This window comes from Schistocerca nitens, chromosome 3 (assembly GCF_023898315.1).
Source record: "Schistocerca nitens isolate TAMUIC-IGC-003100 chromosome 3, iqSchNite1.1, whole genome shotgun sequence".
In the NCBI taxonomy this organism is placed as follows: Eukaryota; Metazoa; Arthropoda; class Insecta; order Orthoptera; family Acrididae; genus Schistocerca; species Schistocerca nitens.
In genome coordinates, this window is record NC_064616.1 from 920571584 (window position 1) to 920584047 (window position 12464).

Consider the following 12464-nt stretch of genomic DNA (forward strand, 5'->3'; position numbering starts at 1 on the left):
TACATAAATGACCTTGTGGGTAACATCGGAACTTCAGTGAGACTTTTTTCGGATGAGGCTGTAGTATATCGAGAGGTTGTAACAATGGAAAATTGTACTGGAATGCAGGAGGATCTGCAATGAATTGACGAATGGTCCAGGGAATGGCAATTGTATCTCAATGTAGACAAGTGTAATGTGCTGTGAATACATAGAAAGAAAGATCCTTTATCATTTAGCTACAATATAGCAGGTCAGCAACTGGAAGCAGTTTCCATAAATTATCTGGGAGTAGGCATTAGGAATGATTTAAAATGGAATGACCATATAAAATTAATTGTAGTTAAGGCAGATGTTAGGCTGAGATTCATTGTAAGAATCCTAAGGAAATGCAATCTGAAAACAAAGGAAGTAGGTTACAGTACACTTGTTCGCCCACTGCTTGAATACTGCTCACTGGTGTGGGATCTGTACCAGATAGGGTTGATAGAAGAGATAGAGAAGATCCAACGGAGAGCAGCATGCTTTGTTACAGGATCGTGTAGTAATCGTGAAAGCGTTATGGTGATGACAGATAAACTCCAGTGGAAGACTCTGCAAGAGAGACGCTCAGTAGCTCAGTCCGGGCTTTTGTTGAAGTTTTTAGAACATACCTTCACCGAGGAGACAAGCAGTATATTGATCCCTCCTATGTTTATCTCGTGAAGAGACCATGAGGATAAAATCAGAGAGATTAGAGCCCACACAGAAGCATACCAACAATCTTTCTTTCCACGAGCAATACGAGACTGGAATAGGAGGGAGAACAGATAGAGGTACTCAAGGTACCCTCCGCCACACACCGTCAGGTGGCTTGCAGAGAATGGCTGTAGATGTAGATGTAGATGTAGATGTAGAGGGTGGCCCAACTGCACCTGGTACCCACGAAGATGTCTTGACAGCAGGGACTGTGGGTGAAGCATGTAACACCTGGGGTGTACCATGCGACTCTCCAGACTCCCCACTGCTGCTACACTCCAAGGCAGAAGCCTGAAGATGGCTGACCGCGGCCATCAGCACGTTCCACTGTTCGCGAACAGTGGCCAACTCCTCCTGCATCTGTACAAAGCAGTCACACATCCTATCCATCCCAAGAAATCAACAATTTACTGTAGAGAATTAAGTAATCAACTTTTAACTAGATTGCTAATTCAATAAAGGTGGCTGATAGCTTCTAAACTGTGATTACTAGACACTTCTTGTTGGAAACAATGAAAATAAGCACTAACTGTCTCTGGATTGTATTCAAAACAAACACGAAATCTGTGGAACACTATTACTAGTACCCGAAAATTAAAGCTTCCTAAAAGCAAAAACACACGGAAAAAGAAGTGACGAGTAAGAAAAACACAGTTAATACTTAAATTTATGTAGCTTGCTGCACAGGAGATGTGAAGCACAAGGCAGTTACGATGACACTCTCTGTGCCAAGGCTCGTTACCTTATTGAGCGGAGTATAAGGAAATGCTGGGGGGATTATGTTTCCTCCCTGGGGACATATGCCTCTTCATCGCAGGTTTGGTCCAAGCCCTGTAGCCTTCTGGGCTGCCAGTAACAGTCAACTGTCCTGGGTTTAACCTCCAAGGTGCTGTGTACACTGGTCCATTGGTCCTCGCAGAACGCCTCGTGACACACTTTGCAGTGCCATTGTCGTCCTCTTCCTACCCTACTACCTTTCTCCAGTAGACATGCAGAGTTGAACAGAGCTCACCTTTGTTTCATCCCGTACCATGCTGAGCGCTATAATGAACCCTTCACTGAATGGGAATTGCTGCCTGCTCTTGTCTCTTCACGAGACACGACCCCGAACTCGGATTCCATTCACAACTAGATGATGTAACACTTGGATGTTCCCCAGATGCAACATCTCCTCAGGGTCTTCAACCGCATTGGGGCAGAATGATATCCCTCAGGGTTCTGTGCTAAATCTCTCACTCTCCCTCATTGCCATCAATGGACTTGTGTCCTCTGTTGGGCCTCTGGTTACCCTGGCATTCTACATCGATGATTTTTGCATCTGGTGCAGCTCCCACTCGGTAGCATCTGCTGAGTGCCAACTCAGAGGCGCCATCCGATGGGCCTCTGCGTGTGCCACCTCCCATGGCTTCCAGGTTTCTCCCTCCAAAATGCAGGTTATGCATTTTTGTTGTTGATCCACAGTACACCCTAATCCAGCACATTATTTAGGTGACCAGCTCCTCGATGTTGTAGCACAGTCCCATTTGTTGGGCTTTATTTTTTATAACAAGCTGACATGCTGCCCCACATTCGCCACCTAAAGACTACATGTGTGCGGAAGCTTAATGCTCTTCCCCTCTTGGTCCACACATCTTTGGGTGCAGACTATTTCACTCTTCTCAACCTTTACTGTGCTATGGTCTTGTCCAGACTATATTATGATAATCGTGTTTATGGTTCAGCAACTGCTTGACCCTGTTCACCATTGTGGGGTGCATCTGGCTATTGGTGCCTTTTGCACTAGTCTTGTTGATAGTCTCCTCACAGAAACGGGGATTCCCCCTCTACACATAGATGGAGCCAACTCCTGGTTTCTTACGCAGTTGCCATTTGCCAATTCCCTGACCATCCTATGTACCCTGAGCTATCTGCCAACGAGGGATGTCTCCCTCCGTATACCCACCCAAGGGTGGGATTACTAGTTGGCATGCGTCTCACTTCCCCCTGATGGGATCTCCATCTCCATTCACTGAAATGCACCCCGTGTCTTCCTTCCCATAACCTGCCCCCCCCCCCCCCCCCACCACTTGGGTGGTACCTAGACCACTGATTAGGACCAATCTGTTCCAGGGTCCTAAAATCTCTGTCGCTCCTATGGTTTTCCAACATCTTGTATGTGCCATCATTGCAGAGTTCCAGGGTCCACCATCTTTTACACTGATGGTTCTAAGACAGTCGATAAGGTGGGATACACTTTCACTTCTCTTGCTGGCTTAGAACATCGTTTATTGCCGGTATCCTGTAGTGTGTTCACAGCGGAGCTTCTAGCCATTCACAGAGCCCTCCTTTTTGTTTCTCAGGCCTCCCTCCAGGCTATAGACCGATGCTACTCATATCATCCTTTGTTCTCTGCTATCCATGACCTTCTCTCTGCCCTTGGCTGTGCCGCTTGTTCCGTTGGCTTTTTCTGGGTCCCAAGTCATGTGGGCATCCCAGGGAATGAACTGGTTGATCGTTTGGCTAGAGAAGCAGATACTTCCTTTCCTTTCATGATCTCAGCTGTGGATATGCAAATCTCTCATTTCCCAAAAATGGAATGACATATGGTGCACTACTCCTTGCAGTAATAAACTCCACACAATCAAGGATTCTACTGCAGTTTTGTGCTCTTCCTTCTGCTGCTCTTGGAAGGAGTCCACTGTTTTATGCTGTCTATGCATTGGTCATACCAGGCTCACACATTGTTTCCACCCCCAAAATGTGGTTGTGGAGCCAGACTGATGGTATCAAACATATTGGTGGAATGTCCCCTTCTTTCGGCCCTTCATGCTAAGTATGATGATTCACAGGTGGTTGAACTGGTCCTCTGTTTCCTCCATGAAAGTGGTTTTTATTTCCAGGTATAAGGTTCTACTTCAGTCTTGGAGGAGCAGGGGCATGTTGGTTGTGGTTGGGCCTTCTTTCGCAGTCTTCTCAGTCTGTTACCACATGAGTGCTTCCAGTTTTTGGATTTGTTCCATCCTTTTTATGCCTGTTACTGTGTGTGATTAATATTTATTATTTTATAATTTGACTCCCCTCCCTTGATCCATCCACTTATAGTGGACCGTCTTTCTTCTGGGACTAACTTCAGAAACGTGGAACTAATGACCTCACCATTTGGTCTCATAACCCGTCTCCAATCAATCAATCAATCAATCAATCAATCAATGTGTATCTGTTGTGTTTATTAAACTTACAGAAAATGCTACGAATTTATGCACCTACCTAATATTATCAATAAATTGTGGAGAGACTGTAACAGATATGATAAGAAAGTTGTGGGTGACAATAATTAAAACAAAGACATTTTTCTTTGAGGCAAGATGTTTTCATGAAATTTCAGTCACCAACTTTCTCTTCTGAATGCAGAATGTTTGGATGATTCCCACCTACATAGGGAGAAATGACTATCATTATAAAATAGGAGAAAGCAGAGCTCACACAGAAGGATGTAGGTTTTTGTCTCTCCCATGTGCTATTGGAGACTGAAACAGTCTAGAAATAGTCTGAAAGTGGTTCTATGAACCATCTGTGAAGTACTTAAGTGTGAACTGCAAAGTAGTGATGTAGATGTTGTCATGTACTGATGTATGCTTTTCAACCTGTGCTCTGTTAACCTTACATGTATTATGTCAACAAAATGATTGTACTCTCATTTCTGTGTCTGTTTAAGTAATTGCATGTAGTTTTTATAAGGCCTTATGTAATTGAAGAATAATGATTAAGAAGCCTAAAATCTTGAACTAGAGTATTCTAATACAAAACTCTGTACAGTGCACTAACTGGGCAGCACACATTCAGAGCACTGAATGAAGATACTTGATTACAGTGTTGCCAAACTGCCTTTTTTGACCTCAATTTCCTGCCAAAAATATGCGTGGGCTGAAATTTTGTCAGAAATTTTTGTGCTGTTCATATGCAAGGAGTCACACAATGGCATCAGAGTGAGCAAATTTTTGTTCCATTTGTATACAGCAGTTCCAGCTGCACAAAATGCTATTATTTTTGTTAAGCTTAAAGAATGGTTTATATTAATCAGTAAAAATAGCACAAAATTTATAACACCATGCTACCAGTTAATTGTATTAAGTCTGTCCATGTCTCATTTATTGAAATACTGAGTTTCAGTATTGTCCCTCTGAGCTATATTGTGTTTACATTTGACTTTTGTAATTTTTATGATTTTTCATAATTTGTGTGTATGTTGTAGTTTTATAGGACTGTATATCTTAATTTAATTGCTACTGCACTGCTTAAATTTCTGTTTGTTTACCGTATTTACTCGAATCTAAGCCGCACTTTTTTTTCTGGTTTTTGTAATCAAAAAAACCGCCTGCGGCTTAGAATCGAGTGAAAAGTAAGCAGAAGTTCTGAAAAATGTTGGTAGGTGCTGCCACAACTAACTTCTACTGTTGAATATATGTAGCGCTACACAGGCTTGCTTTGCAGGCACAAAGATAAATACTGGCGCCAAAACCTCTGCAACAGTAAATAAATTAAAAGAAAAGGCAGAAGAATGTAAACATTATGCCATGTATTCTTTCGTGTTTGCTGCTATCTCATTTAAATCCTGTCTGCCTAATAAACCACGAAACTAGAGTGAGTCAACAGCAAACACGGAAGAATATACATATCATGTCACGTTTATATTTATATTATTCTTATGATGAATAGTGATACAGTCAGAAATGAAGCACGGCAACTGACTAGATTTTTAAATCTAAGATGACTCTAATTTCTGTGAAGAATGTAATGTACTAAAGAGGCGTTTGCAAAGATTTTCAAACTGAGAAAAATTTTTGCTAAGCTCTCGTTCAGAACATCTTCCATCATACGCAGTCTATTATTTGGTTCTTGTTGTTCATGACCAAAGAAAGCAGCAGTGTAAGTAACAACAAATAGCAGTCTCTTGCCATTGTTTCGCTTATGAGACAATTCCTCTTTTTAAATTGTGAGCCGCGGTAGTGCGCACAAAAGCAAGCCATGTCACGAGCGGCGCCAGGTTGTAAACACTCCCTATCAGAATGCGACAAACAATGCATGACACAGTACAATAATGCATTTTCAGCTTGTTGTTGTTGTTGTTGTTGTTGTTGTTGTGGTCTTCAGTCCTGAGACTGGTTTGATGCAGCTCTCCATGCTACTCTATCCTGTGCAAGCTTCTTCATCTCCCAGTACTTACTGCAACCTACGTCCTTCTGAATCTGCTTAGTGTATTCATCTCTTGGTCTCCCTCTATGATTTTTACCCTCCACACTGCCCTCCAATGCTAAATTTGTGATCCCTTGATGCCTCAGAACATGTCCTACCAACCGGACCCTTCTTCTCGTCAAGTTGTGCCACAAACTCCTCTCTTCCCCAATTCTATTCAATACCTCCTCATTAGTTATGTGATCTACCCATCTAATCTTCAGCATTCTTCTGTAGCACCACATTTTGAAAGCTTCTATTCTCCTCCTGTCTGAACTATTTATCGTCCATGTTTCACTTCAATACATGGCTACACTCCATACAAATACTTTCAGAAACGACTTCCTGACACTTAAATCTATACTCGATGTTAACAAATTTTTCTTCTTCAGAAACGATTTCCTTGCCATTGACAGTCTACATTTTATATCCTCTCTACTTCGACCATCATCAGTTATTTTACTCCCTAAATAGCAAAACTCCTTTACTACTTTAAGTGTCTCATTTCCTAATCTAATTCCCTCAGCATCACCCGATTTAATTTGACTACATTCCATTATCCTCATTTTGCTTTTGTTGATGTTCATCTTATATCCTCCTTTCAAGACAGTGTCCATTCCGTTCAACAGCTCTTCCAAGTCCTTTGCTGTCTCTGACAGAATTACAATGTCATCGACAAACCTCAAAGATTTTATTTCTTCTCCATGGATTTTAATACTTACTCCAAATTTTTCTTTTGTTTCCTTTACTGCTTGCTCAATATACAGATTGAGTAACATCGGGGAGAGGCTACAACCCTGTCTCACTCCCTTCCCAACCGTTGCTTCCCTTTCATGTCCCTCGAGTCTTATAACTGCCATCTGCTTTCTGTACAAATTGTAAATAGACTTTTGCTCCCTGTATTTTACCCCTGCCACCTTTAAAATTTGAAAGAGAGTATTCCAGTCAACATTGTCAAAAGCTTTCTCTAAGTCTACAAATACTAGAAATGTAGGTTTGCCTTTCCTTAATCTTTCTTCTAAGATAAGATTAAGGAAAGGCAAACCTACGTTAGCTTAGAAAGATGTAAACACCTATAACAAAGAGAACGGCACTTATCAGATGAAAGCAAAATAAGCAATCAATTCAAACCAGACGAAGCACGTGAAAAAGGAAGGGTACTCGTATAAATACAGACAGAGCGCCTGACACATAGCAATGGCTACTTGGTAAAGCTTACCTGTTAAGCTTAAGACTTGAACCAAACTACTGTAGCTGGATCTTCATCCATTCGACCTCAATTGTGTTTCATGTTACAATGGACTGGAGTGGCGGTCTAAAACTCTTCTCTCACCTTGAATTTTGAGTCTCAAATTTCACGACCGGCTTGGATTTGGGAAATTTTTTTTTTCTCCTTGATTTCGAGTTTCATTTTTCAGGTGCGGCTTTGATTCAAGTGAGGCTTAGATTCGAGTAAATACGGTATAATAGTAACACCAAAGTGTAAAAAAAATCAAAGTTGTAATATACTCTCAGCTAAAAAATAATGTCGTACAGAAACCACTACAAACTATAATACTGGTGACTTCTTTACTATCCTATTCTTAAATAACCAGTTGTCCATCATGTAGAATTTGACTCGTGGTTTGCTTGTGGCAATTTTATCCAGCATCATTGTGGTAACCATATAACTAGAATTTTGCATGCATTTCTTTGTTTTTTACTCAATTCTTGATGTATGTGTAATTTTTTTACTTGTGGACACCTGTAAATATTCTCCAGGAATATTTATTTGAAAATGTGTGTTATTTGGTGGCCATTGCTTTTAATTGTAAGTACTGCAGAATATTCACCACAGAAATGGAGAGCGAGGTGGCGCAGTGGTTAGACACTGGACTCGCATTCGGGAGGACGATGGTTCAATCCCGCGTCCGGCCATCCTGATTTAGGTTTTCCGTGATTTCCCTAAATCACTCCAGGCAAATGCCGGGATGGTTCCTCTGAAGGGCACGGCCGACTGCCTTCCCCATTCTTCCCTAATCCGATGAGACCGATGACCTCGCTGTCTGGTCTGCTTCCCCAAACAACCAACCAACCAACAGAAATGGAATGAAGAAGAGTGGTTATTTTAACTAGAGAAAAGCTGCAAGTAATTGACAAATTTTCTGAAGATGTTTTTGCACATTGGTTTTTATTTATAAGGGATGGAAGAGTTTTGAGTGAAATCAAGATAATGATATTTTCGTAGTGCCTGAATTCTTCTAATTTAATCAAAATTAAGATCTTGTTTGTTAATAAAACAACTCTGAAACTTAAGTCCAGATGATCAATGCTCTAAGTCAGATATGATTCCTCAGTAAGAAAATATAGGCAGTTTGTCAAAAAAGAAGCAAATCAAATGTAGATAAATGACAGAGGTGATCACATAACTTATTATTCTTTTCATGAACAGTTTATACTAATTGACAGTTGAAATAAGATATTTTATATGTTACAGTAGTCAGCTGTAATAACATATTTGTTATAAATTGTTTATGTATTTTGTTTCTGTTTTCTTAATAGGGAACATACTAAACCCATCAGATATATTTACATGTGTAAAATATATAGCTGAGCATCAGGCTCCAGCTTCTTCATATCCTGTTGGGATTCTCACAACAGAAAACAGAGATGTTTGGGCCAAAGCAAGGAAACATCTGGAAGCTATAGGGAATGCAGATGTCTTAAAATTAATAGATTCCAGTATTTTTAATTTGGTGTTGGATGATGTTAGTGTTGCTGATGACAAAAAATACATGATGCAGTGTCTTCTACATGGTGATGGTAGGAACAGGTGAGAATTATTTATATAGCTGTTAGACATATATATTTTCATTATATGTGACACTTCAGACCAATATTTTTTATATAAAGAAAAGAATGCCCAAAATGAATCTACAGACACATCTTATTACCAAATTGTAACAGTCTAATAAACAAAAAACACACACAAAAGCATAACTCTCAGGACTTACGTCTCTCTCCATTCTGAAAATGAGGAAAGATGCTAGATAATTGGTTATTTGAGGATTAGGCAATGTAGTCATCCTGGACCTTGTGTAAAGAGAAAACGGGAGAGGGACGCAAATGAACCTGGTGATGCAGTGCCCAAGGCATTGGACACTGATTCATGGATTCGGAATGGTCAGGGTTCAGTTTCCCACCAACCATCCAGATGTAGGTTTTACAGGGGTTACCTAAATTTATTAATGCAGGTAACATAACATTCCCTTTCAAAAGGACGCATTAGATTTCCTGCCCTATCAGAGGCTGGGCCACCTGTGAAAGCACCGACATCAAATGCAAACTCTGCTGCAAATACTGCCAGCTTTTTATGTCAGTATGATCTCCAACCAAATGTCCACGAGAATGAATGGCCACCACCAAACCATTGCCAAGAACAAAGTTGACCAGCCAGTGGCACAACATAGAGCTGAACATAACAAACTCCATCTCAACGTGTGCTTCACAACCCAGGCCATCGGGATTCTTCCCTCCACCACCTGCTTCTCTGAACTACACAGATGAGAATTGTCCTTACAACACGTCCTATACTCCCCTAATCGTCCTGACCTCAATCTCCAGTAGCTCTTTGTCACCACGCACTCCAAATAATGGTTTTCCCTTCCTCCGTCCTGTGACCCCCTCAAAAATTCATGTCCCAAAATCACCTTCAGCGTGCACCATTCCCCATGGGCTCTTGACAACCGTGCATTACATGCTGAGCCCATGCTCCTGCCACTGCTTCTTCCATCATTACTTGCTGGCAGACTGGCTGCCTCCCACCAGACTTCTAGTCACTCATCCCTCAACACCTCTCTCCCTATACCCACCCCACCAGATGCAACACCCATCCCAACCTAGCCCACCTGGAACATTTCATGCAGTTGGCGCCATGTAAATATGTGTGCTTGTGAATGTCTCAAGGCTTCTGCCTTTCATTGAGTGCTATCCTTATTCCAAAAGTATTCCTTCGTTGAAAAAGAGGAAACATACCACACAACTCGAGTTTCACCAGCTATGTTAATGATTGTAATTTTTGTATTAGATGGTCAAGTTTGGAGTTTAGTGACAAGAACTTAGCCTTTTGTCCTTCCAAGTTGGAAATTTGATAAGCCAAAATATAAATGCAGTTGTTGGCAGTGAGTTTCTCACTATTTATGTTTTTCAGTAAATGGAAGAATGGCCATGAACATGGATGGAGTGGGAGTCATGCCTGCTATATTTGCTAACACGTGCACTGCCTGTAATATAGCTGTAGTTGGCTCCTGATAAGCCTGTGCTGTTTGCATTAGTAGTTGTTGTATTTCCTTCGGAGTTGAAAAACCCATGTTGTTGCCTAATTCCAAAATTGTTTGAAGTCTGATTTGAATGCATCACAGATCCCAAGTCATCCCAACTTTTGTAAAAGGGTGAGCTACTGGCAGAGACAAACATAAATATACAGCATATTACCAAGCAACAATCCTAGGTACCTTATGCTCGTATTCCCAAGGGAAGCCCAGTCCAAGTTGTATCAGAGTCCACCAGAATAGCACCGTAGCCAATGCAATAACATTTTTCTTACATCTTGTCACACAGAGAAGAGATTTTGACCAGCCCTATGTGCGCTAGTATGTAGGAATTTTCAAAATATATTCACTGAATTGCGAATTCACTTAGCACCAGCTTTATTGGGTAAAGCTATATACTACTCATCGGTGACGTGTGAAAATTTGTGGCAGATCAGGCCTCAGACCCAGATTTACCGCTTATTGTGAGGGCTCACATTACCACTTACACTATCCAAACACACTCCCCAGACTGACCCAACCTTCTAGTGTCATGCTGTCTATATCCTTATGTCATGGTCTAATCTGTTCATGCCTTAGTGTTCACAACTTCACTTGTATTCCTGCACCAGGAAGAATAAAACTATGAGGAAAAAAGGCTATTGTTGTTATTGTCATTGTATGCCCTGCCTGAGGCTTGTAATATATATTTTACATGACGATCCTGCAGCCATTGAAATATATTTACTGAATTATCCAGTACAGCTGATGCTAAAATAATCCACAGTTCAGTGAATATATTTTGAAAAATATATTTATGGCTGTGGGATTGTCAAGTAAAATATGTATTACAAACTTCAGGCAGGGCATACAATGATCATGAAAACAATATCCTCAATTCATAATAGTTTAATTCATCCTGGTGTGGGAATACAAGTAAAGTTACAAGTACTAAGGGATGAACAGATTAGACTATGACATAAGGATGTAGACAGTGTGACATGTGGAGGTTTGGGTCATTCTAGGGAACGTGCTTGCCTAGCCGAAGTGGTAAGGAGACCTCTCGCAACAAGTGGGAAATCTGGGTTTGAGTCCTGGTCTGGCACAAGTTTTCATGTCACCAATGGTTAGTATAGCTTTACTCAGTACAGTTGATTCTGAAAGAATTCACAACTCAGCGAATATATTTTGATGGCTGTAGGATCATTGAGTAAAATGTGTGTTTTATGTTGGAGTCTGGCATGATGCCATCCAAGCACAGGATTGAGCATCAGTGCCATCTGAGCAATTGGGCCACAGCAGTTGATACTAATGTTTCGCCTGCTACTCGATGTCCATGGTACTGTCTGGTGGCACCAGAACAACAGTTAAGTCTTTTTGTTAGTGCTACTATCCACAGCTGAATGTTTGCTTTTACTAAAATATTTTGGGCTGTTCTTACTAACTTTACGCTTTGAACTAATCATGTGAGTAAGGATAAATGTATTGATTACTGATCACTTAATAAAAATTCTATTTTTCTTGTCTGATATCTGTAAAATGTGTTGATCCACCAAATTGTTTTATTTCAGATGGTTTGACAAATCATTCTCCCTTCTTTTTTCCAAAGATGGAGTAGCAGCAATAAACTTTGAACACTCTTGGGGAGACGGTGTTGCAGTGCTTCGTTACTTAACCGATGTATTCAAGGACAGTAGTACAAAACCGAGGATTCATCCTGATACTACAGTGTCCAACTGTGAACCAGAGAAAATGGTGAAAATGTTAGGTACATATTGTATTTTGTGGTGTCCAGTGTTCAGGAAAACTGCAAAATTTTTGCGTTTTGCCTAAAAACCATGGAAAAGGCATGATACACAGTTTGCTTTGGGGAAGAGACATTTGCTTGTCTTCAGCTTGGCTCGATGCAGTGCTGTGCTCACCATTCACCATCAGCTTGGAGTTGTGTGACCAGCCGCTACTGGTGCCTTGTTATCCCCCACCCTTCCCCTCACTCAGTACAACTAACTGATGAGCCAGCCCAGCCCGGCCTGTCTGCGGCTTGCCAAGCCATGCCAGCTGAGTTGTGCTGAGATTTGTTTTTGTTTGAAATGGAGTGGCTTGCATGTCTTTTGCTGCATCCTGGCTGTGCTTCCCTGGGTTATTGTTGTCCTGTGGTTTTGTAGCTTCATGACATGGTGTGACCAGGAATGAGGAGTGAAGGGTATTACATTAACAGCTATACAAATGTAAGTACTGCTTTGTTTA

At 41.0% G+C, this 12464-nt stretch overlaps 1 protein-coding gene across 4 annotated transcripts in view; it reads left to right on the forward strand.

Annotated features, from left to right (window-relative positions):
• The window catches only part of LOC126248984 (carnitine O-palmitoyltransferase 2, mitochondrial), a 177624-nt gene that overhangs the window by 91258 nt on the left and 73902 nt on the right, over positions 1-12464 (forward strand). For all 4 annotated transcript variants that reach the window (XM_049950546.1, XM_049950545.1, XM_049950548.1 and 1 more), the window contains exons 7-8: positions 8470-8740; positions 11789-11985. In XM_049950546.1, coding sequence (XP_049806503.1) covers positions 8470-8740; positions 11789-11985 — 468 coding nt within the window. The remainder of the gene's footprint in view (positions 1-8469; positions 8741-11788; positions 11986-12464) is intronic.